Consider the following 24,751-nt stretch of genomic DNA (forward strand, 5'->3'; position numbering starts at 1 on the left):
CCTTTTTCAAATAATTTGAATATGACAGGTTTTCATTACACTGTCTCAAAATGTCATGATTAATCTTAACTTGAAACAAAATCCTTTTACACAGACTTCCGCTAAAAGTTAGGAATGTTTTTTTCTCCTCCGCTAAATTTGTTTAGCATGACAGCATACAGATTTTATAGCCTTAATATTAAATTCAGTTGTTGACAAAACAACACTATGTTGTTTGTCATTTGTCATTTATTTTACTTTCATTGCAACTGAAAATTCTTTGGGTCAAAATAAGCAAATTTTATTTAATAAAATATATTTATATTCATTCTTCTCCATTTGCATTAATCTGTTTTTCATGCAGACAACATAATTCACTGATTTGTGTACATATTTCCATAATTTATTACATTAGAACATTAGTAGCATTATCAGTTTATAAGTTAACAACCCCAATGGGTTATTTTTTTTGCATATGTGCAGGACAGGATTTAACATCTGTGTTATAATCCATTAGTTTTACATGTTATTTTTAGATACAACATTACTATGATTGTATTTGGATTCATGTAATCTATTGTTACAAAAATGTTACACAATGCAATCACATTTGTGTATTAAATTTTCCTTTCAAAACATTGTGAAATCTGAGATGTGATGTATTAATCATTACAGAATCATAATAAAATCCAGTTGTTAAGAGGTCAGATATTTACACCCCCAGTCACAGTGTTTAAGAATATATGAGTAACATACAGTATATTTAATGCAGACGTGTGAGATATAAACCGATCTCCAGGTCAAAAATTCTAGACCTTTAACCTGTACAAAAACCACTGAAAAGTCAAGTGAGACTCAAGTCTGCCAGTGTATCTATAGCTATTGTACCTCACTGCCACAACACACACACACACACATCCATAATCACAGAAAGAATGAATGAGGGAGAGATGAACTACACCTTTTATCTCCCATCGAAATGAAAGTCTCTGTAAACTGGCTGCTCCTTCAAAGATTAATGATTAGTTGAAGTGAAGATGAGCTGCTCCACCCCAACAGTAAGTAAGTCTGCACCAAGAACAAATGCCAACTCCTCTACAACATAACAGCTGTCCCTACACAATAGGCATCACTACAAGCCTAAACACCTTTCTGCAGCAGAACAGTGACTGCACTAAGCAACAGTAGAGCTCACCTGTCGCAGTTCAGCTGTAACTGGCTGGCCCAGACCAGTAAGTGGAATGTACTGGACCACATAGCCAGTCACAGGACCTTCTGCAGCTGTCCACCGAAACCTGATTGAATTACTAGTCTCATCAGAAACCTGCAGGTCAGTTGGGCCACTGAAGGAATCTGACAGAAAGCAAAGGCAGGTAAAAAAAAGAAAGTTAGTTTTAGTCAAGCATTTTAACTTGGCTTTAATGTTTAGATACATACAAAAGTGAGTGTTTATGTGAAACATGGATACCATCACTTGAATAGGAGCCTCCAGATGCTGTACAAACACGTGGATTCACCAGAGGCAGGAGAGCGCTAAGAGCCCGGAAGTTTCCAATGAAGGAGGTGTATTCACTTTGAGGAGGTGAAGCAATGAGGTTCAGTTCATTCTGATCTGCACTCTTTATACCTGAGAAAGAACGAGCCAGAGAATGATACAATGAATAATAAATCATATTAAGTAATTAAATAAGCAAATAATTCAACAATAAAGCACCCCCAGTCATACAAGATGCAGTTCTTACCCACTGCAAGTATTGTGACTCCTAAGTTGCGCAGTTTCTGAGCTGGGTCCTGAACATTATCCTGAGATTTTCCATCTGTGATGAGAATAGCAATCTTGGATGGAAGGAGAGAAGAATATTAAACAAGCTAACGGGTCAGAGGACAAATACTAAGCCTAATATGCATGGATAATCATTCGTCTTAAACCTAGCATCAACAGATATGGTTCAAAAGTTGTCACTCTTCTCAAGGAAAATCTCCCATCTCTTTATTAATCCCTCAATAAAGCTTCTCCTTAAATCTCTTTTAAGCTCCCTGGGCATTATGTAGTGCCATGAGCTAAAACAACAACACTAAACAAACATTATAATAAAGAAGCTGAAAAGCCCATAAAGGTTGGTTTAGATGTAGGAGATTCTTTGTCTAATGTTGTACTGGTGTTCATAGCGACTAATCACTAAGCACTACAGACACAATCAATCATCTCACCTTGGGCACATCTCTGCTAGTGGAAGGGTTGAAGAAGTTATCTGCTATGTACTTGAGGCCGGCTCCAGTGCGGGTGTTTCCTCCTTTGTAGTTGAGGTTCTCTATAGCACTCACCAGCTCTGTGCCATTCAGGTATGTGGTGAAGGTAAACTCCACTCTGAGAATGACAACAGACATTTAAACAGAGCCAAAAGGCAGATTAGTAACACACACACAAACAAGACCCCACACATTCAGGCCAACTCAGCAATCTCTCCTCACAGTGAAATGCAATCCAATGCTAGGCTTAATCTGTGATCAGAAAACACTTGACGTATCTCACACACACCTTGCAGTGTCACTGTACTGCACAGCTCCAAAGCGGATGCCAGAGGGTCCCACTGCCCTGGCAAAGGGTTTGACAATCCCTGCCATGAAAGTCTTCACCAAAACAAAGTTGACACGTCCGATACTGGATGACCCGTCCACAAGGAAGACAATATCTGCCTCACCAACATTATTACACTGGCCTGTGTGTGGAGAAAACAGTTAAAGGTGTCTGTAGAAGAACTAATCAATGTTAGCATCACAGTATCTTTACAAATGCTGAATCCAAAAAAAATGCTGAACATTAGGGTGTTTGTGTTTCAAGGAGTTAGACAATCTCATAAATACTACACGAGGGTCACAAGTTTAAACTATAGATTTAGTAAACATATTAGAAACAATGACATCATTCTATACACATCAAAATGTGTAGAAATCTGGCTACCATATTGGTACCACTTTCAACACTGCGAAATACACTTTCAGCATGGACATATTTATAATTATATTTTGCATGAATGAACCATGTAGTGTTAAAGAGTGATCCATCAAGCCTAACTGACTCTGTAAATGATATTGGGCACAGTAACTCCATACATGTCTAGTTGTGTACATTCTTAACTAACATTATTTTTAGTAGCTTTTAAAAAAATAGTGTTGCTAACTTAAAATACTTGATGTAAGCAAAAGAAACCTAAGATCACAGTAAATAAGAAACTCAGAAGTAAAATAATGTTTTAAAAACATCTAAACAGATTTTCCATGCTTTCTTGTATCCTAACCAAAATTGATAAAATATCCAAACATCAGTGCTATCTCTGCGGTACCACTTGTTGAGGTCTGTGCTGCTGGAAGCGATGATTAGTGCACCCTCTGTTGGCTATCTAGATAGCTAATACTTCTATCTAAGGAAGAAGACCACCATAAAAAAACTATAAAAGTACACCGTTTCTCTGAGATGACGAAAGGACAGGAGTAGAAGCTCTCTTCTTTGGAAACGTTGGAGTCTTTTGGAGAAATTACCTTGAGCTGTAGATGTGTATGGGAGAGAGAGCAGCACTGCAACCACCAGTGCAGTCCAGAGCCACATCTTCAGATCCTATATACAAAGCACATTAACACACACAGTACATATTTAGTCTTCTGCAACAAGGGCTATTCATTCACAATGCAGATCATCAACTCCACTGATCTTCTTGTCTACACACATGTTTTAGTTTCAGCAACACCTAAACCTTTTGACAAATGACTGGCAACCGGATGATTGTACCTGGACTCAAACATGCAAAACTAAGAGAATCAAGGCACGGCTACTGTCCTGGATAGCAAATGATTAAAGACCAGGGAGAATTTTTACAGCATAAACCTTTAACAGCATAAACCTTGGAGAAGGAAACAACACAGAAATCAACCACAAAACTACACTGAAAAAGTAAGATCCATGTTTGACAGTCGTTTGGACATGAATGAAACATACAACATTAATTGTTATTGACAGGAACAAAATGTTATGAAAAAGAGACTGTTCTCACAACTGTTGTCTCACAACAGTGGTGGCTTAGTGGTTCGAGTGCTGGATTTTTGATCATAAGGTTGAGTTCCACCTGGCTTCCACTCCCAACCTCTCGGCTATATATGTGCCCCTGACTTTGTAAGCTGAGATATGTGAAGAGAAGAACTTCCTAGTATAAATTACAATAAAAGTACATTATTAACAATAGCAGAACCCTTTGGTGCTATATAGAACCCGTTTAATGGTCCTTTATAGGAGAACATCCAGTCATAGCTTCCCCATCACAGAGAAGCACATTTTTACCAGGTAAAGGCCAACTTGAACAGTCAAAGTGTTGTTTTAAGAGCACTGGTAATTACAAAATGTATTCCTCAGTTACTTCAACACTGCATCTCTAAGACTATAAGTTTTCTAAAATCGCTTATCGTGTGTTATGGTGAAATACCAGCAAGGCTGTCATGAAATACAAAACTTGCCTTCAGCTCATGTCTGCTTCATCACAGCTGTTCTGTTATTTCAGGATAACACTTTCTCTTGTGTTCTATTGCTTTATTAAAGAGACAAACTACTGTTTTCACACTACTACATTATATTTTTAATGCCTCTAATGCAGTTTCTTAGTTTTTGTAGTGGAGGCTGAAGCCCCAGCTGTAGCCTTCTTTCAAAAACAGCTTTGAATGGATTTTAAAGAAATAGCTTCAGCACCTTCAGCTGACTACTCTGCACCATGACTGCAAGACAAACAGCAAACTAACAAAAGCAACAGCAAATAACATCCCCAGTTCCCCTTTAGAGCCTCCACAAGCATCCACAAGCTGTATGAATGAGAAAAAAAGGGCTACCATTGTGAAGGAATTGGAAAGACATATTTATGATTATATGATACATGATTTCTATGATATATACAACATGCAATCACTGGTACTGTCACTCAATGTAAAATGTGAAAATTCACATTTTACTTGTGTGAGCACTTGTGTGATTTTTACATTTAAGTTCCTGTAAACTACTTTATTACTAAAAAGTAATACATACTTTCTAGTGACGCTTATCACGTACACACATACAGATATAATGACCTGTGCCACTTCACTTTACAGCAAATTAGACAGACAGACAGACAGACATATACGTTTGTACAATTCTACTAGAGAGCAGTCTGGTCTTGTACATGGAAAGTTAAGTGGTTTCTTCATCCATACACACACACACACACACACACACACACACACAAACACACACGTGATTAAACCTTCCAAGATGTGAGTCAGGGAAGCATAATGAGTGAGTGTGGGGATTATTATTGCAGTGACTCTGACTCTACTGTCTGGGAAAAAGGACTCAGGGACTCTTTGATCTTCATTCAGAAGCTCCTAATTAGTCTGAAAGGCTTGTTTTGGTTTTATGAGCCTAAATGTCTCGAAGGGAATTAAGCAACCCGAACCAAAATATTCACATTAACATAAATATAATGCATCTCTAATGTTATCACACACACATACACACAAACATACACACACACCTATTTAAACAAACCTCCCAGATCATGGAATCTACTAGCCTATTGATACAGGCATAATTAGATAATGCATTACTAAAGACACAGGTTAAGGAGTAAGCTAATGCAGAAGGTAAGCTAATGCTAACAGTCCCTATTAATGTAAAGTTGAACTTCAAAGCCTAGGCTGCAGTCGAGGTAGGGCACTTCCTCGATAGTCCTAGACTGTCCTAGGAAAACTCCTTCTTAGTAGCCTATTAGTCACTTAAATGGAACCGTTTAATGAGGCAGTGTGGTGATGTCTCTTGCTTTTTCATTTATTATTTCTGATTATGATAAAACTTTTAAAAAATGTTTGAAAGTCTGCTCTGGAGGCTTTGTTTTTCGCTCTGAATGTAGGCTGCATTTCTAGGCAGTATAGGAAGGGCCCTTCACTTTGGCAGAGAGGCAGAGAAACGCAGCCCATCTGCAGCCTAGGCTTTGGAACGCAGCTACAGACTCCTATCCCCTTACATTAACATGGTATGTTAAGTGTACGGAAAATAGAATATATCCCACTCTAAAATATTAATTATTAATTAATTACATTATTAATTATCATATCATTAATTATTGTAGTCATTGTAATTTACTATAATTACTGTAATTATTGTAAATCCATCCCAAAAAAGACATCCTTCTTCTATAATGTTTTATGTATGATTAGTAGGCCAATGCCGGCTTACGGCCCAGCTCTCTAATTACGGTTTACTTTCTCTTCCACATTAAGATCTTAATGTTAATGACAGATTTGATTTATATGAAAATATTTACAGAGCTTTAAAGTGCCTGACATTTACCCACCAGATGGTGGAGCTCCACCTTTCCCTCAGTCTCTCCCTGCTTTACACATTCCTAGCGTCCCTCTCACTCACACCTGCACTTTCAGCAGGATTTGCTAAGGGGTGAGTCAAACATATACACACACACACACACACACACACACACACACGCACACACCTGAGGTCAAGTGCTTATTGCTGCTCTTTACTGTACATGCTCACTCTGACCCTGGCATGATATGACAGGCAGTACTGAGTGAGTGAGTGAGGGTGGGAGTGTACACGTGTGCATGTGATCAATCAAAAATCTGCTGACAGTTTGTGAAAGGTTATCCATCAGTAACAAAAGTAATGAATTCCTCTGCTACTGTGTAAATTGTTTTTTCAGAGCCAGGCTCATGCTTCTTCTCTCAAATGGCAGCATGAAATAAAAACGTTTAAATTATTAAAGATGAAATATGCCACGATTTTATATTAATTTCTGAAATTATCAGATGTGATGTCAGGAAGTAGTGGTAGGTAATACTGGCGGGCAATATTACAAAAGCATTGCTGAGATCACTTATGTCAAGATACCCTATCTGACTGTATCGTGTTTCGTGTATCGTACTTCTGGAACACTGAACAACTGCATATTGTTGCTGTCATGCAAAAACCTTGTATCTCCATTTCTTATGTCTTTCACTCTTTGACATAATGTGACTGTCAGTAGTTCTTTACATTTTATGATTTTAACATCTTTTTACATACATTTTTACATTTTTGTCCCTTCTCCTGTAAAGCTGCCAGTTTGATGATACAAAGTTTTTGTCAACAGCAATGATATACACTCTTAAAAATAAAAAGGCTACAAAAGGTTCTTTTTGTGATGCCACAGAAAAAACATGCTTGGTTCTCTTTTACAAAATGGTTCTTTATGAAACCTTAGTGGTTCTTCTATGCCATAGCTCAAAGAGCCTTTTGTAGCACAAAAAAAGATCACAGCAATACTAGAATAGTTTAAAAAGCTTCTTTGGTTATTTATTATTGCAAGTGTAAAAATCAAAAGCCTGTGTGAATGTGGCACCATTTTGTACTGGAGCATTCCAACTGGTTTGCAAGCCTCAAAAAACGAGATATTGTGCAAATGTTGTGTTTTGTTGTGTTTTGTGGACATTGTGATGAAACAATGCCTTATTGAGCCTAAATGACATTTTATAATGTATTTTACATTACACCCCCCCCCCAACACCTCTTCTAGGTTAACTGCAGTAGAGCCTCTGTACCTGTTTTTATGTCCCAAGCCTGAACATTGAAAATTGAAAGGGTAAAGCAACTAAGCACAATAATGAGGGAGGAAGTTCATCTCGAAAATTATAGGAAGAGGGGATATGAAAAAGAAAAGCAAAAGAGAGGCTGTCAGCTAAACAAAAAGCAGGAGAGACAAAAATAACACAAATCAAGAGAAGCTGGAAAGAATCCAGTAGGAGAAACAGTAATCAGGACTGGGCTTAATAGTGAAGGTTATTCCGGTGCCAATTCAAGCTTGGTACAAGTCTGGAATGGAATATGGATACAAACGTGAGTCAGTGTCTCAACTTTAGTAGATTAAACAGGTCAAGTCTAGGAGAGTAGGAAGACTGAAAAGTAAAGGTTAATCCTAAACCAAACCTTTGTCAATGCACACATTCTGCACTCACTGCAAAACTGGAATAGAGAAGGAACAAAAAAGACATATAGGTTACAATTAAAAAAAGACAATAGTGTAAGTGCATGACTAGGCTGGTGGGTTAAAAAAAAGCTAAGCAGTGGATATACACTATATGTAAAAATATTTGTTGACACTTCAGATTGCTACTACTTCAGATTGTACCCTTTGCTAACACATATGTCCACATGCACACAAGCATGTCTAGTCCCTGTAGAGAATTGGCAACAGAATATGAACATGAACCCATGTTCATGGGCTAGAGGGGTGGGTATAATTGGTAATTTGGTAAAACAATTAGCAAGCTTCTGGCAGAACTCTGTTTAAATATTAAACCACTTTTCTTGGCAGAATTAATAGAGTTTCCTGGCGCAGATCTGATGTTTAAGGACAGTCCACATATTGGAGGTCAGGACTATGTGAGGTCCAGGTCATTAGCCTGCGTTATCTATCACACTTCACCGTATAATCTGTGTTTGTGGTCATTGTCCTGACGGAACACCCGATTGTGTCCAAGTTAATCAGCCAAAACTGATTATCTGATGGTTTGAGAATTCTGAGGTAGTCGTCCTTCCAGTCGTCCTTCCTGGGGTAGTCATCATTCCATTCACTCTGTGAAACGTGCCGGTTCCACTGACAGAAAAACAGCCCCAGAGCCCCAACTTTTAATATTAGTACATCTGTACATCTGTCCTGTAATCTGGGGATTGAACTGTATGTTCAGAAACATTTTTTGATGATAGAGTTGTTAAATGGTTGTTAAAATGTTGTTAAGATCCCTTACAGTGAGAGTAGCTATTCAATTTGCTTCTAATATAAATCAAAAGAATGAAGCTTCCAAAAAAGAGGAAAAGATCTCAGCCAACAGGGAGAGTAATAAAACTAGAAACATGTAGTCTACTTCCTCAACATCGTCACACAAATATGGGTCTAATAAATGGGGCCTTTGTGAAAAGTCATATGGGGTCAGAAAGACAGCAATACCAAACAAGGAGAAAGGAAGCTTAATCTTTCTAAATATGTTATCAACCCTTGAATGATTTATAAAAGGAAGAAGTGAAAAGGATAGAGGACTTGGTGAGGACAGAAGCCAGAGTAGGTGGTCAAAAAAGCATGTAATCTATGTCTATGTGTCTATATGGACAAAATTATCGGAACACACCTCTTAATTACTGGATTCAGGTGTTTTATTCAGTTCCATAACCACAGCTGTATAAAATCAAGCACCTAGCCATGCAGTCTGCCTTTACAAACCTCACTGAAAGAATGGGTTGTTCTACAGAGCTCAGTGAATTCCTCTGTGGTACTGTAATAGCATCTCACTGTTGCAACAAGTCAGTTGGTGACATTTCTTTTCTCCTAGATATTCCACCATCAACTGTGAGTGGGATTACTTAAAAGTGGAAGCATGTAGGTGTCCCAATACTTCTGTCCATATAGTGTATCTTATACTTATTTGCTATAAAAACAGCTTACATTTATAGTCTGCATTATTGTTCAGTAGTTTACCTCGAGTAATCAAATCAAATCCTGATTACAACCACATGTCTTGAGTTCATGAATTCAGTGTTCGCCTACATCCCATATTCAGTCCCCAGGGAGGGTAAGATAGTTAAGAGACTGCATTAAGATTAGAACTTTGGGTTTTCGGATACATTCTGAATTGCCTTAAGCACTAGTATCTAGCTGCATCCCCCCAGAACAACTAAGGAAAACACCAGACCGGGCAAAAGAAGCTCCTGCTTACATGAACAAGGGCCCTGCTTGGGCTGAGCCTTTAAAATGAAAAAGTTATGATGAGGCTTAGCTACTTCCACAATCAAATTAGCTAGTAAGGATGTAACCAATTGCATTCAGAAGGGACTGATAATACTTCCTCAACTCTGTTATTTAGTTTGTTAGCTAATGCACTTGCAGATACAGTCAATCAGATGTTTGTGTCCAAATTTTGCTTAATTTTTTTTAACCTGGCGCTACAAAAATAACACTGCTTTCAATCACTAGAGCTGAAATCCCACCCACTAGCTAGGATTTCTCCTATTACACAATGCTACCAGTGCTGGATGAATGGCTGTGGCATTACCAGGGATTGAACTCCCAATGATAGGGCCACTGACAGAGGATCAAATCTCCCGATGATGGGGCCAACGCTTAGACTACCGCGCCACACACCGCTGGACCCTAACCAAAACGTTTTTAAAATAAATGTCCAAAGCTTATTTTAACTTGTTCTAACCACATCCTGGTCTTTATTAAATTTGTGCAGACATGTCAATGTGGTTCAGGACAAAGCATGACTTACTATAAACAAACAAAACCTCACCCTGTAGCTGAATGCTGGGGAGATCCATCTTAGACAACAGATGTGCCAAACTCTGCCTTATACAATCTGCAGAATCTAACTCCCTTTCACATCCACATATTTCACACAGACGCAGAAATGTTCTGTGGAGTCCATATGTAGGATTAGGAAAAGTATTCCAGCTACACAGTGAGGTATGGTTCATTTTCATAGTTCACAGTTGGTTGTACTGTGCCCAAACCCAAGAAATGAAGAGAAGAGTGTAGGCATTTAGGAATAGATTTGGGTGACTATTGACTAGTGCTGCCAGGGATTTTGGGCCCCACAACTCTATCAATTCTGCCAAAATGCTCAATTAATACATATTTTAGGGCCCCTGTCAGTCGCAAGCCCCTAGAATCTTCCTAACATTCCCCCACCATACTGCACCCTTGGTGTTTGTTACAGCAAGAAGGTCGATGATCTTCAATGATTTTTGGCTAACTTCTGTCCTCGCTGAGGCTTTTTCCACTCAGGCTAAAGCCTTAGCTAGCCTGTGGTTGGCTAGATGTCACACCAATAATGTTTGCTTGATATATGCATGATATAACATATCTTGATATACATAATCAAATAGAAAGTACTTAGTTTAGTTGACTAATGTGTGTATAGCAGTGCTGCATGGCTGGGGCCATTTACTTTATTTATTTATTTATCCATTGCTCATTCCTATTGCTCATTTTTTTTTCTTCTAAACAATAAAGATAAACCACATTTTCTTCAGTTCAGTCCATCATTGTTTAATAATTTCCCTGACAAATGTTTTTATATGCGTGTAGTTTGGGTTTTCCGTTTAAAGGAATAATTGTCATAGCTTTAAAAAGATATGCATTCATTTATAGTGATTTTATATGAATATCAATTTATAAAACATGTTACCAATAATTTCTTGGGGGAAAAAAGGAATTAGCTGACATGCTTTTAAACATGCTTTTTAAGTAAAACATGAGAAAAATGCAACCATATTCCATCTGGAAACCTTGTGAAAATGGAATAAAGATGCCTAAGACTGACTAATATACATTTTGAATAGTTAATTATGTGTTCTATATTTAGTGTTAAACAAGTACACTGACCTAAAGTACAGGAATGGTTCAGTGCAGTCTGGGCAAATTCTTTCTATGATGAATAACACCAATAGCTGGCTTTCTTTTTGTAGAATTATTATACAGTACAGAACTGCATATAGCTGGAAAACAGAGTACTACTGAGTAACTGTACAGACAAAAGGGGAAAATGAAACACACAGTGAAACATGTTTAGGTATAAAAATGAAAACACCAGAAGCCACAGCAAAGTTTTGTCTGCCCCCAAAAAGCCAACAGTCCAAAGCAAAACAGTCTATTAAAAACAGAAAGATTTAGAACAGATAATTCATCACAGCTTCCAGAGAGTGAGGAGAGGGCATTTCCTTCCTCGTAGCAGTGGATCTGCAGTACATGCTTTTGGTGACTGAATGAACGAGTGGGTGAGTAACTAACAACAGAGAGGAGCTCTCTACAACAGACACAGAAAAATGTGCTGAGAACCAACACGACTGCACAGCCAAACACATTCTGATCAGGAAGCTGAGGAGTCAGAGAGACTGACACTCAGATGTTTTCTGTCCCACATACACACAATTAACACAGATGTAAAACCAGCCAACAAAGATCAGAGAGGCTACAGCATGTCCTAAACAGGGTACTGAACTGCGACTCAGAAAGGAAGAAAAGGCTCAGAAAAGGAGCATTTATATAAATATGCCTAGAGCCAAGGTAAAGAAAGTTTTACTAAGACAGCTTATAGCCATAGACAGTATAAGTGAGAGTTCTCGTAACGCTCAACTGTTACAAATAAAATCACACCCTCCAGCAAAAAGAGCCGATCAGTTCGCTGGTTACGTCGTGAGAGGAGGAGGATCAACGCCCCCCTTGATGTAGACATGTGCACAAGCAAGAACAAGCCAACGCTACAAACTATTCACAGATTTTTATCAGATTTCTGTCAGTGTCCTTTCCTTCAGTTTCCAGTATTTTGTTTTTTCCTCATTTATAGAGATGGGAGCCTGGTCTTGTGTGACTGGAAATAACTTTTGCAAAGGTGGCCACCAAGCGACCAACAGACTTGCCTGCAAGGACTTTGTTATACCAAGATGTGGATAACTTTAGGGAGCTGGAAAGCAAATGTTGTTAATGATGTCAATTCCTTAAAAACGTCTGTGTTTGGGCCCCTAATAGAAAATGAAATGGGACAAGAGCAGACACATTATGTTGAATGCAAAGTGTCAAGAGCTAGGGGGTATAAAGAATTACGCAGCTCCATCAAAAAACCTTTGGGATAAGTTGGAGTGACATTTGAGATCTAAAACTAATCCAGAACTAATCATCCAACACCCCAACCTAACCTCACTTAATGCTCTTACTGACAAATACAATCAAATCCCCACAGCAATGTTCCAACATCTAGTTGAAAGCTTAATACAGAATTCAGAATAAAATGCTGCACAGTTTTATCACTGTTTTGCACAAGGACTATTTGTATGAGCCAAATCACTCTGTGTAGTAATTAGAGCTCTTGAAAATGAGACTTTTGTCACACATAAAATATCAAAAAATGACTAGAACCTTAACATCCGAGTTGAAAATCATATCAAATCTGAAAATATGTGTATCGTTACAGTCCTAATACACTGACATGCGTACACACTCACACACACAGTAAAAAAAACCGATGCTTTCTGCCATGCATGCTCAGCAGGCCTCCAGTGCCACAGAGTCACCCGTGCCCTGCCTATCAGAGTGTGAGAAATCCAAAGTGACGAATCACAGAGTTCAGCTCAGGTCATGATCCCACCCCCCTGATCAGGCTATGCAGAAATGCTGTAGTGCTTCTTGTACTGCAAGAAGAGCCCACATACTAAGTGTGTCCCCAAACAAATGTACAGAATATTAGAAACGTACAAGACAATCTATGCTGCTCTTATCACCATTTCCTCCTGCCTCAAACTTCAGCACTCCATTACATCTCATCAGCTCATCATCTCCTGCATCTTCTTCAGCAGCATTGTTCCATAGTACTTGGCACTGGCAATACATTCTACCATTGGTTCTGATAACATGACCTACATTAGTGAATGTTCGATCTCAGAATCACGACATAACCAAGCCCATGCCGCATGCACACCTTCATTCAGCCTGGATATTGAGTTCAGTATGCTGCATAAACATATATTCTGCTCTGTCCGGGCCTGCTGCGCTGGCAGACAGATAAAATCTGACACTTAAATTTGATCTTCCACAACTAAAACCTGTATAATTTAATGCTCTTTAACATTTACCAAAAAAAGCAGTTACAGACTCATCCAAATGATTACAGACCACATGCCACACATGCATTTCAGAGAAATACCCCTCCTCCTCCTCTTCCCTGCAAAGACCGTTACATGACACTAGGGCAGGGGGAACGGAGCATCTGCACTTCTTTTTCATGTTACAGCAAATCCCAGTGCTGGGCACAGCACACTCTGCACAGCTCGTGAGCTTTCCTTGTTCTGGTCCACCAGAACCTTAAAATAATACACACCCTGAGTGTAAACAGGTGTGATCATTTATGAAAAACACATTTCAGAACTGGGAATCAGTTCTGCAGTTCTGAGGAGAATTTCTGGACCGTTTCCTAAGAGTTGATAGACTACATTGACAGTTAGAAAGGGGCTCAAGGGTTCTTGTAAACGTCTACCGATATGTTTCCAGGTCTAGCAGATAAAATGGGATACCCCAAGAGGTCTGGGGACCTTGTGTTCTTTCCCAGGGCACTAAAGGTAGGCTACGCCAGGCTGCACGTTGGTGTTCCAATGGTTAGCTAGCTAATTAGATAACAGACAATCAATTAATACAGGGCACAGATAAAAACATCTAGCTAGAACCAACAGTTCTGTCCCAGTAAACAGGACGGCGAGTGTAAAATTACTCGCATTATGCACACGGCTTATTAAGGCTTGCCCTCATTTGTGTCTGTCCAACTTACCGGTGAAGAGAAAGACGGCACCAACATCAGGAGGTAAGCGACTCAGCTCTCGTCAGGCATAGCTAGCTAACTAACTTCCACCGTTCACTTTCTAAACTCGCCTCTCAGAAGCCGAAAGAGCCAAAAGTCCAGCTCTGAAAGCCCTCTCGTTCACTCGCACTGCCGTTTTGAGACGCATACAGAGTGATGTTTCAGTAGTGCTGATACTTGCTCCAGTAATAACTGAAGCTGCAGCACTGTAGTCCAGACTTGTTGGGATGCCTGCAGCAAAGTCTCTCCTCTGACATTCCGTTTTTTTCTCCTCTCTACTTCACGATCACTTTTCGGTGCCTAGCGACGTAGAGCCCGCCTGCCGGCGCCGCAGCCAATCAGCTCACGTGGGACAGTTGTTGTTGATTCCCGCGTGCTGGGCTCGGACCAATCATAGCACAGTACTGCTTTATTTACACTCACGGCCACGGGGCAGTTATACTGAAGTGCTTCTAGGCGTCTCTGGTTATATGAAATCCGTGCATCCGTTTATATTCTCATATTGATCAGAAAACTATGCATTAAAGCATGCTTTAATACCCTGAAGTACTATTGTATGTTTATTATTTATTCATGCATTTTATTTGTATTTGTTAGTACAGTTGATCGCTCCAGCCAAACAGCTGATCACTCCAGCCAAACAGCATTTAGATGTTTCTTTGCAAACTTAGGATGCTGACTTCTGATTTTGTGGTGAGTATGCAGCAATGTTTTCTTCCGATGACCCCTCTCTGAAGGTCATATTTGTGCAGGGGTTGCTGCACAGTACAATAGTGCACCTGTAGAGTATAGAGTCTGCTAAATCTGCCAAAATCTTTTGAAGTCAAATGGGGCTTTTGATTTGCCTTTCCAGCAATCATACAAGCATTATATCAGAAAGTTTTCTTGACCTCCTGCCCTTAGCCTTCTCCTGTTATGTGGGCATTGTCCCTATCATTTTCTTTTCTTTTTTTTTTTTTTTAGAGCGCTAGGAACCTGTTTAAAGGAGCTGAGGACCTGGTTACTGATTGTAGGGAAGGTTTGAGGGATCAGGGTATTTATAAATCTTCGACATGTACGTCTTCTGGCCTTTTCTAATGATGGTTATGAACAAGCCATAGCCACAGACATCTATAGCCATAATATACTAATTAAGGTCTGAGACCTTGGTAAATGTTATCTGATTTTCTTTTTACATTTTGTACAAAAACAAACAATACACAAATTTTAACTTTATGCCTATTGGAGATCAGTTCATCTTCTACTCTGATTCTAAACGTACCACAAAATCTACAATGGATGGCACCAAACTGAAGGTTTTGTCATTGCCCTTGCAGTCCCCTGACCGAAACAACTTCAGTGATCTGTGGATGGACCTCAAAGGAGCAGTCCATGCAAGAGAGCCCAAGAATATCACAGAACTAGAAGCCTTTTGTAAGGAAGCACTGGCTAAAATCCTGCCACAAGAACTGAAAGCCTGGCTGCAAAAAAAAAAACATTTACGACCCACGATACTTGCCAAAGGGTGTTACTAAGTACACCCCCATGCAGTGTGAACTATGCAGGGTGCCCTAATGTTTTCCTTAGGCCATTGTCCTTTTTTGTTAGTCAGAAACTGTAACAGCTGGAAATAAAAATATATAAACTTGCCTAAAATAATTAAGGAATGTTTTATCTTTAACTTGATGCCTTTTTAGAATGAGACTCGTCGATTAGCAGTTGCTTAACTTCTTAAAAATGCGGAGGAAGGGACAGGATGTGTAAGAATGATGGATAAACATCACAGGTCAGTGACTCTAAAGGCCCATCTCAAGTGACCTCTGAACCTCTGCACAGTTTTGTTCCTTCTCTTTTTCCCAGATGTAAAACCTGTGAGGCCTGATGTCCTGATATCCGTTGACTGTTGCAGTCTGAGTTCTATTAGATGTGTACAACAGTGAGCATAAATCACTTTTATAGATCAGTCTCAGGGGAATTTTTCCAACAGTGCCACTGGCTGCAACACAAACTCAAAGCATGAGCGACCCATTTCCCATGTTTAACAGTTGGAGAGGTGTTCTCTTCATGTAATTTTGCACCCCTTTTCCCTAAACATACTTTTACTTATTGCAGCCAAAGTGTTTAATGCTACCTTAATCAGTCTAGGGCTTAGTTCTATTAGTCTGTAGAACAGAATCACTCTTATAGATCAGAGGAAATTGTAGGCAGTTTTATATTCCTGGACAAAGCTGAACATATTTTCGTATGTCACACTGATTAGTTTTCTTTAATATATAATACTTTATGTTCATGACAAATTCTGTGCTGTGGGTAATTTTTGCTAAGTAATTCATAGATTTACAGCATTTTTACTAAACAATGAATGTTCTAATTTATACACTTTTCAGCAAATGAGCTATTTGACCTAAAAGAATCCTTTCAAGTGATCCTGAAACTGTGCCCTTCCGCTCCCTCTTTCACTCACTCACACACACACAGGTTATATACTCATTTACACCACACCCAAGCATCTGTCCACACTCATCTGGAATCCAAGCCTAGAGGGCATCCATCTCAAACTTCGGGATCTTTATCACCTGCTCTCTCTCTCTCTCTCTCTCTCTCTCTCTCTCTCTCTCTCTATTTCTCTCTAGAGATAGAATAATTTTAGCTTACAGTGCAGCTTCCACCCAGTATCCTGTTCCTTTAATAAAGCTTTTATTTGAAACTAGTTAGCAAAGATGTGCTACAAATGGTTCTTTGAATGATGCCATAGAGCTACTTTTGTGTTTTGGTTGCTTAAGGATCCATGTTTGTATGAAGAAGCTTTTAAAGGCTTAAAGAAAAGTTTGCTTGACAGCTGAAGGGTTCTTTACCAGTTTACCAAAAGGTTCTTCACATTTACACATCTCTATTACAAACATAGCTCTTACTGGAACCAAAAGTGGTTCTTCTTTGTAGCATCTTTATTTTATTAGTGTGAAGAAATTCATCCAGTGACTAGGCTAGCAGCTGGAGTGTATTTATAATAGACTGTATTTAATCTAATAGTATATGAGGGTTGTAAGGGCAAACAAAACCCACACACGCACACACACACACACTCACACACACACAGTTCCTGCCAAGATAAATAGTTTAAAACAGGTTTCATGGCCTCGTTTACTTGCAGAGTTTCCCTGTGTGTTAAAGTGTACAGTTACAGCTATGAATGACGAGGGGACTTCCCCTGCACATGTCATGTGACCTTATGCGTATTTACACGCATGTAAGCACTGGGCTCATTGTAACACTTACCTGGGCTCACTGGAACAGTTCTGTGGCATGTGAATTTGAGCTTGAATATGGAAGAGCATCATGAACTGCATAAGAAGACTCAGTGATGTGCTCTTGCACTAAAAATGATTAGACTTAACATAGTTTCCACATGAATCAATTGTATATTTATGTACGTGGATGTAATGAAAGTAAGTAAACTCACTGCATCACTATCTTCAATGCATCACCACAGTCACGCAAATTATTATTATTATTTTTTTTTTTTTGACAGTGACAACATTACAGTCTTAGGTTTCACCCATCTCCATCACTGTAAACAGACACAAAAATGATTTAGGTTATATCTGAACTGGTTTAAACATGTCCGTTTAAAAATTCCACAGAGATCTGAATGCAGTGACATGTTGGAGGGTAAAGTGTGTGTATCTGTGATCAGAGAGAAACGTGTGAGAACATTCCTGTGCTGTACTGGACTGCAAATGCTGCAGTTAGTGGGAACATGTTACACATATGTGCATACATGAACATACATCACTGCTTTCTCTTTCTCCCCCGACACATCACCCTCTCTCATACTCAAGTAGAGTGGACTCTACTTTGACTGAGCTGTTAGTTACTGTTCCAGTAAGTACGTAAAGTGCAGAGGGCAGAGTGAGCTTGTATGAGGTGAAGGTGTGGTGTGGTTTCATGCACTGACATCTTAGTGTGATAATTCAGGTGAGTTTGTGGCAGACTGTGAACTGATACACTGTGCTACTGGCTGTTCTGCAGCCTGATGGTCTGGGGAAAGAAGCTGTCTCGGAACCGGCTTGTTCTGGACGTCTGTACCTCCTGCCGCTGGGCAGCTGTGAAAACAGGCAGTGGCTTGGGTGGGTGGAGTCCTTTATAAACCTCCTGTCCTCCTCAGACAGTGGCTGGTGTAAAAATCCAAGGGGGTTGGGAGCTTAACCCGGGTGACATGCTGTGCTGTCGGTTGCCTTATCATTTACACTGGGCTGATTTTCATTTTATATAAATATGGTCTTAGTGATGTAATGGATTACTAAAGAGAAAAGGTCATCTTTATGAGACTCAGAAAGCTTAACCATTTCTTTTTAGTCAAAAAAATCTAATATTTCTAATATTGCTGGTTATATTGCTCTTCTTCTCTGGTTTTCCTTTAGTCATAACATTTTGTACTAAAAATGTAGGAAAAACTATCTCATCCGTACACAAGCACACACACATGCATTTTATGGTGTGTAAGGAAGCAGAACAGCCGCACATGTTGGTCAAAAAAGGCATTAATAAATCACTGAGCAACAAAGCAGTACTTAATGCTGTGGTGTCAGCCCCTCTGTTTCTTCAGATGGATACTGAAACCAGGTGTGTTGGGATTTACAAAGAGGTGTTTAAGGGAACTCCTGACTGATAAAATGTGCAACAGATTTAGATGTGGATGGAGCAGAAGGCCTCACAGAAGCTCCAAAATGTAAATACTTTGGCCTTCATCAGGTATAGTGTGATGACCACCATGACAAGAATCATTTCCTTATGTTGCAGTATGAGCTAAATCATTAACATCTGCACTCTTTAAAAAAGGAGATGATTCCAATAATTTTATCCAAAACCATGACAATTAAAGATGTATTAGGATGCTTGAATGGTTCTTTGTCTGGCAAAATGGTTGAGAAACCTGTTGTACACAGTTCTATATAGAACCTTTACCCTTGTGGTGTGGTGTTTGTGTCTGGGGGACCCATTTTCACTGATAAATGATGCTATTTATTATTCTTTCAACCTCAGATTCCTTGGCATTGCCTCATTTTCTGTGAAGAACATACAATGAAGAAAATGTGAAATAACACACGCCCCCCGCCTACATACACACATTTATATGACATATGTGGTGTTCAGGACCCGCAAGCAATAAATGTGTGGTGGTGCTGTGTCTATTTATTCTGTCCTCCTCCTGCATGGCCTGCTGTATGTGTATGTGTCTGCATATGTTCACTCCTGCACATTTTGCCTGAACATCTTTGCCTGTGTGGCTCTGCATTGCAGCTGATTAAAATGGCAAACCCATATGTTTATAGTGATTTTTCTTTTTTTTTTTGCAGTTTATCATACAAACCAGAATAAAATAAATAAAGACTTCTGGCCATCTCATGTCTATTAAATGGACATATTTGACATGCACATTTGAGCTGATTCACATTGTAGACACAGAGAGCCTGTGTCTCTGGTGATGGGATCAGGTTCGGATTTCACTTGTCATCATGAAAAGCCAGGTGTAAACACTCCCAAGGCGTATTGTGATCGGATTACGATCAGATCACTGAAAGGACATTCGGACATCTCGTCCACATTTAATACAAGTGTAAACGGAATGCGTTTCCTGTGATCAAATTCCGCCAGACAAGCGGAAATGCGTTGATACGAGTATTTATTACTGTGAACTTTGGCTTCTCTCTCCCTCTCGTGTGTGTGTGCTCTCACTGTTATGGTTATTTACCAATTTGTAGAACCCCCACTGTTACTCTAACCTGTTCACTGTTTAAGCTGTTAAGCTGTTAAACTGTTAAGTGTTATTTACAGGAAGTTAAGCAGAACTAAAGCACGGGTTGGTGTGCTTTTTTACGCGGGAGAGTAAAATCAGATCTTATCTGGTCACACTGGGGACACATTTTCATGACGAGTATAAACCGAATACTATCCTAGCTCCAGATACTATCCAGATTAAACATGCGTAATGTTAATACCAGGTGTAAACAGGCCCTGTGTGATGTAATAGCATGTATGAGCTAGATGTAATGACATGGTTTAGGAAAGGAAACCGACCCTCAACATGATTGATAACTATGTGATAATTACTATGTTAAGTATGAAACTTTTGTCCAACTCCTACTAATGGAAATCTCTCTCTATCTCTCTCTCTCTCTCTCTCTCTCTCTCTCTCTCTCGCTATCTATCTCTCATCTGTCTCTCACTCTCTCTGTCAGGTCATGTTGTCATTCGTCACTTGGACAGGTAGGAATTTGAGGAGGTGTGTCTGAAGCCCCAGGGCTTATTTTAGCCCCCCATTTACTTCAATTGCTTATCTCTTTGTCCACTGTGAGTTTCTCTCTCTCCCTTTTCACCCATTTCATACCATTTAGAGGGATCACTGACCTGACATTCCAACTTTTTCAAAACCACCTTACATTCCAAAACAGAGTTCCACCATGTTTTCCATGGGATTGTGCTGAAATCCAAAGAGACAGATGAGGACTGCTGGAACTCTCTTCTCACTCAGCACAGAGGCTGATGGAAGTTTGGGATAGAGTACAACATGCTGAATACACAACATATAGGCACACACTCACACCGGCAGCATAAGCTGGGTAGACTCATCAGAGGGAAGGTTCAGGAAATTGTTCTAACAAGGGATCAGAGGGATGTCACTCAGCAATGTCCGGTATAGAAAGAGGCAAAAATGTATACATTCCACATTTTCTTTATGTCAAGTTTTTTTAAGCAGATAAAACAGCAATTTCACATTTAAAATGCCCTAGAATGGAAAACTGTATGTATCTTGGCATAGCTGAATAATAAGAGTTTGGTACATGGAAAACCTTAATTTTATTTTCAACCCATAAGTTTACCAGTCCTCTATCAAAAACTTTTGAAGGCTAAATGCAACCATTACTTCTGAAGAATATGGAAGCGAGGCTTAAAGGGCTATTAGCTAATGCTAGCCAACTGTGCGCCTACCAGAGAAAACCACATGTCCCAGAGAAGCTGGTAAAGTAAGTGTTTGCTATGCAGGTGCTTCCTGGGAGCTAGGCTAAAGCCTTACCCTACCAGACCCTACTACAATCTCGACAACTAGCTAACTGCACACCATGCCAACTACACATCAAGAAAGACTCAGGAATAATTATAAAAAGTAATCATTCCTTGATGGTTGCTGTCTTAAAATTCACAATTTTACATGCCATCATCCTCCACGATTATCTTCCAAACAGACATGGAGGTGTTTTGGTTATACTGGGATTTTTGGTTCACACTGCTTTAAAAGTGGCTCAGAGCACCTCCTAAAGTGGTTTGAGCAATCGGATTTGTACCTGTTTACAATGCATGTCTTGAGTGTGTTCACACTGTTTGGGGCCTGGCCTTTTCCAGACATAACCCTAAGATTCAAGACAGATGAAGTGACCATTTCTAGACCATTTCAGAATTTGTACAACGTGTACTACATGTAGCTCGACTATCCTGCAGAAGCCTGATATACTAATGAAACCCAGACATAAAGAAATCAAACAATTCAAACAAAGAAAGTTGCAGAGAAACTAGTGTCATTTTATTACCTGATCCTAAACCTGACTTAACCTGCTAACCTAATTCTAACCTAAATGTAGGCCAAACTTAACCCTTCCCTAAACTTAGCCATAACAGAATGTGAAATGCGTCCAGTTTCTTTACATCCATTAATTCCTCTTCTAGAAGCTCCCTAACAGAGAAAAGCAGAATGCTGTGATGTTGCTGTTCTCTCAATTCTTCCTAGAGGACTTGGCAGGCTGGGTTGTAGGTCAGTAGGTGTTAAAGTAGATTTCACACTGCTTGTAAATTCAGTTCAGATTTGAATTTGTTTGTTTTTCCTTTTTTTGTGATTCCCTGGGAATATCAAATATCACAGTGCAAATGTTAGGAATTTCTTGGGGAGCACTTTAGTGGTCTATTTTTTAGGATCAACTATGAGCATGATTTACTGTGATTAACAATTTCTAAAAGGGCACATGCACACAGTTATAGACACCACATATATATACACACCGCAACCACTGTACTGTTGATCTACTGGTCAAGCAAACATGACTCATGAGAGAGAAGAGCAGGTTGAGACAGAAAGAAGACAGAAAGACAGAGTTGTGCCCTATGGTTTTCATTTTCTCCTGCTGCCATTTGCAGTATTCACATGCCGGAAACCTCCCCAACACACACTCGTTTGATTGGTTTTATTATGTACCAGATGAAACCACAGTCATTCTTTCAGCCTGTTTATGTCTCTCTCTCTCTCTCTCTCTCTCTCTCTCTCTCTCTCTCTCTCTCTCTTCTTAGTCCCTGTCTCACAGTCTCTCTCTTTCTCTGTCACACACCTACTCAGTCTGAACAAGTAGACAGATACACACACACACACATAGGCACACACAGGCAGGTCAAATCCTTCAGGATCTCAAAGACCAAGGAAACATACACTGTTCTTCTGGGCAGTGACACCTGCATAAATACTACCATCACAGTCCCTTGACCTCATCATTGACCCGAGAATCTCATAGAACAGAAACAGAAAGAATCTTACAAGTATCACATATAGGGGCGATGTATTGGGGGGGGTGGCAATTCTAAGGGACTGTGACTGACTGGGGTCCTAAATCGGGTATTAATTGAGTATTTTGGCAGAATTGTTAGGGTTGTGAGAACCAGTGTGATATCTTTCCATGGGGCCCAAAATCCCTGGCAGCAACCCTGATCACATCCAAAGCATTTACTTTTTAAAGCAGTCCTGACCACAAAGGGTTCCCACATTTTTGCCATGGGCCTTTTTGCCATTTCTGTTGATTTTTGAAATGATCAAAGATGGAACTAAAGCATCATTTTGCTTGAAATATTGAAGATTTATTTAACTTCTTCCAGGAAATTAGATGATATTTTACTTATTCTTAACAGAAACCTTGGTGGCAAACCTTTAGTCTGCTTTTGCTGCCTTTACTTATTTGAGAAGCCACATAAAGAATGTAGTCCCAGCCTCACTAAAACTGGGAAGAAGTCTGCCATCTGGTAGCACTCCCGAAGCCTCTTGATCTTCTCTGTTCTTTTGTTCCGTCACTTGTACCATGTGTACGCAGTAAACATCTGCAGTGATACACCGGATACTGAGTGATGACACATGAGAAATTAATCACATTATGACAGAAATGCACCTCAAGACATTGTGTGGACAAAAAGGGAATCATCCTCACTTATATTAACTTAAATGAATGAATCTGATGTGGTTTCTGATCGCAAAAACCAATACATATACATATGTCCAGATTTCCGTCAGCAGCCCCACTTGTTCACAAGTTGGAAGAAGTTTGTAAGATTTTCAGCCTTCAATGAAACTCAAATACAAGCCAACACATCAGAACAGAGGTCATTCACACATTCCAGCAGAAACTAAGGCAGCCTGTTCAATTCAGGAGGATAAAGAGGGGTTGTGATAGGATCATTTTAAAATAAATATTCTGGTAGATGAAAGCGCACTACACCAGAAATGGGTCTCAGGGGGTAAATATACAAGAAAAATGGGGGTTATGGACCATTGTGGATGGGACAAATGGGGAACTTGTTTTCTGTTGATTCAGCAACTCTAACATTAACAACACCACATCCGGACACTGAAACTGTGCTCAACTGACTGATGTGAACAATAAGACCATTCAGGTTTATCCGCCTCCTACCTGGCTTTGATAGCTGGACATGCAGTATGCTAGCTGGCCACAGTCAACAAATAGAGGGTTTGTCAGACTGTGTTTGTCCAGTTTGTCCTTGCTGTTCACTTGCCTTCCAGACAGCACAAACCACAGAGCCACCTGCAGATGCCACTCGCCTTCCAGACAGCACTAAAGGCTTCATCTGTAGATGCCACTCGCTCTCCCATTGTGCTACAAAGCCTCTTACAGATGCCACTTGCCCTCCTGTTGCACTAAAAGGCTTACTTGCATGCACCACTCACCCTACTGTTGAACCAGAAAGCCTCACCTGCATGCGTCAATCAATCTCCTGATACTTCTAAAAGCCTTCAGCCTTGGATGTGAGTGAAGGCCTCAGATGAATGTCTTTGGGAGACTTAACTGAATTTAATCATAGATTTAATTTCCATTAGAACACACTATAGATAACCTCTGAAGAGCTTCGGATATTTGTCATTGGTTTTATTTGGCTAATCTGAATTTCAGACTCGTTTTGGCTTTTTAGGTTTAGTAAGGTCAGGATTCCCCAACTTATACCCAAACATATTGGACAGAGCACCATAATTCCAGAGAACACAATTCCTCAACACAACACTGCTCCACAGTTCAATGCTGTGGGGCTTTACAGCCCTCTAGCCCATACCTGG

At 39.6% G+C, this 24,751-nt stretch overlaps 1 protein-coding gene across 1 annotated transcript in view; it reads right to left on the reverse strand.

The window, feature by feature from the left end:
* Nucleotides 1-14,413, reverse strand: part of col7a1 (collagen, type VII, alpha 1) — a 66,932-nt gene extending 52,519 nt beyond the window's left edge. The window contains exons 1-7 of the mRNA XM_072683339.1: nt 14,365-14,413; nt 3,520-3,595; nt 2,519-2,699; nt 2,191-2,347; nt 1,722-1,815; nt 1,448-1,606; nt 1,175-1,332 (exon numbers count right to left, since the gene is read on the reverse strand). Coding sequence (XP_072539440.1) covers nt 1,175-1,332; nt 1,448-1,606; nt 1,722-1,815; nt 2,191-2,347; nt 2,519-2,699; nt 3,520-3,595; nt 14,365-14,391 — 852 coding nt within the window. The 5' untranslated portion in view covers nt 14,392-14,413. The remainder of the gene's footprint in view (nt 1-1,174; nt 1,333-1,447; nt 1,607-1,721; nt 1,816-2,190; nt 2,348-2,518; nt 2,700-3,519; nt 3,596-14,364) is intronic.
* Nucleotides 14,414-24,751: the final 10,338 nt, after the last annotated feature.

This window comes from Salminus brasiliensis, chromosome 7, assembly GCF_030463535.1.
Source record: "Salminus brasiliensis chromosome 7, fSalBra1.hap2, whole genome shotgun sequence".
Lineage (NCBI taxonomy): Eukaryota > Metazoa > Chordata > Actinopteri > Characiformes > Bryconidae > Salminus > Salminus brasiliensis.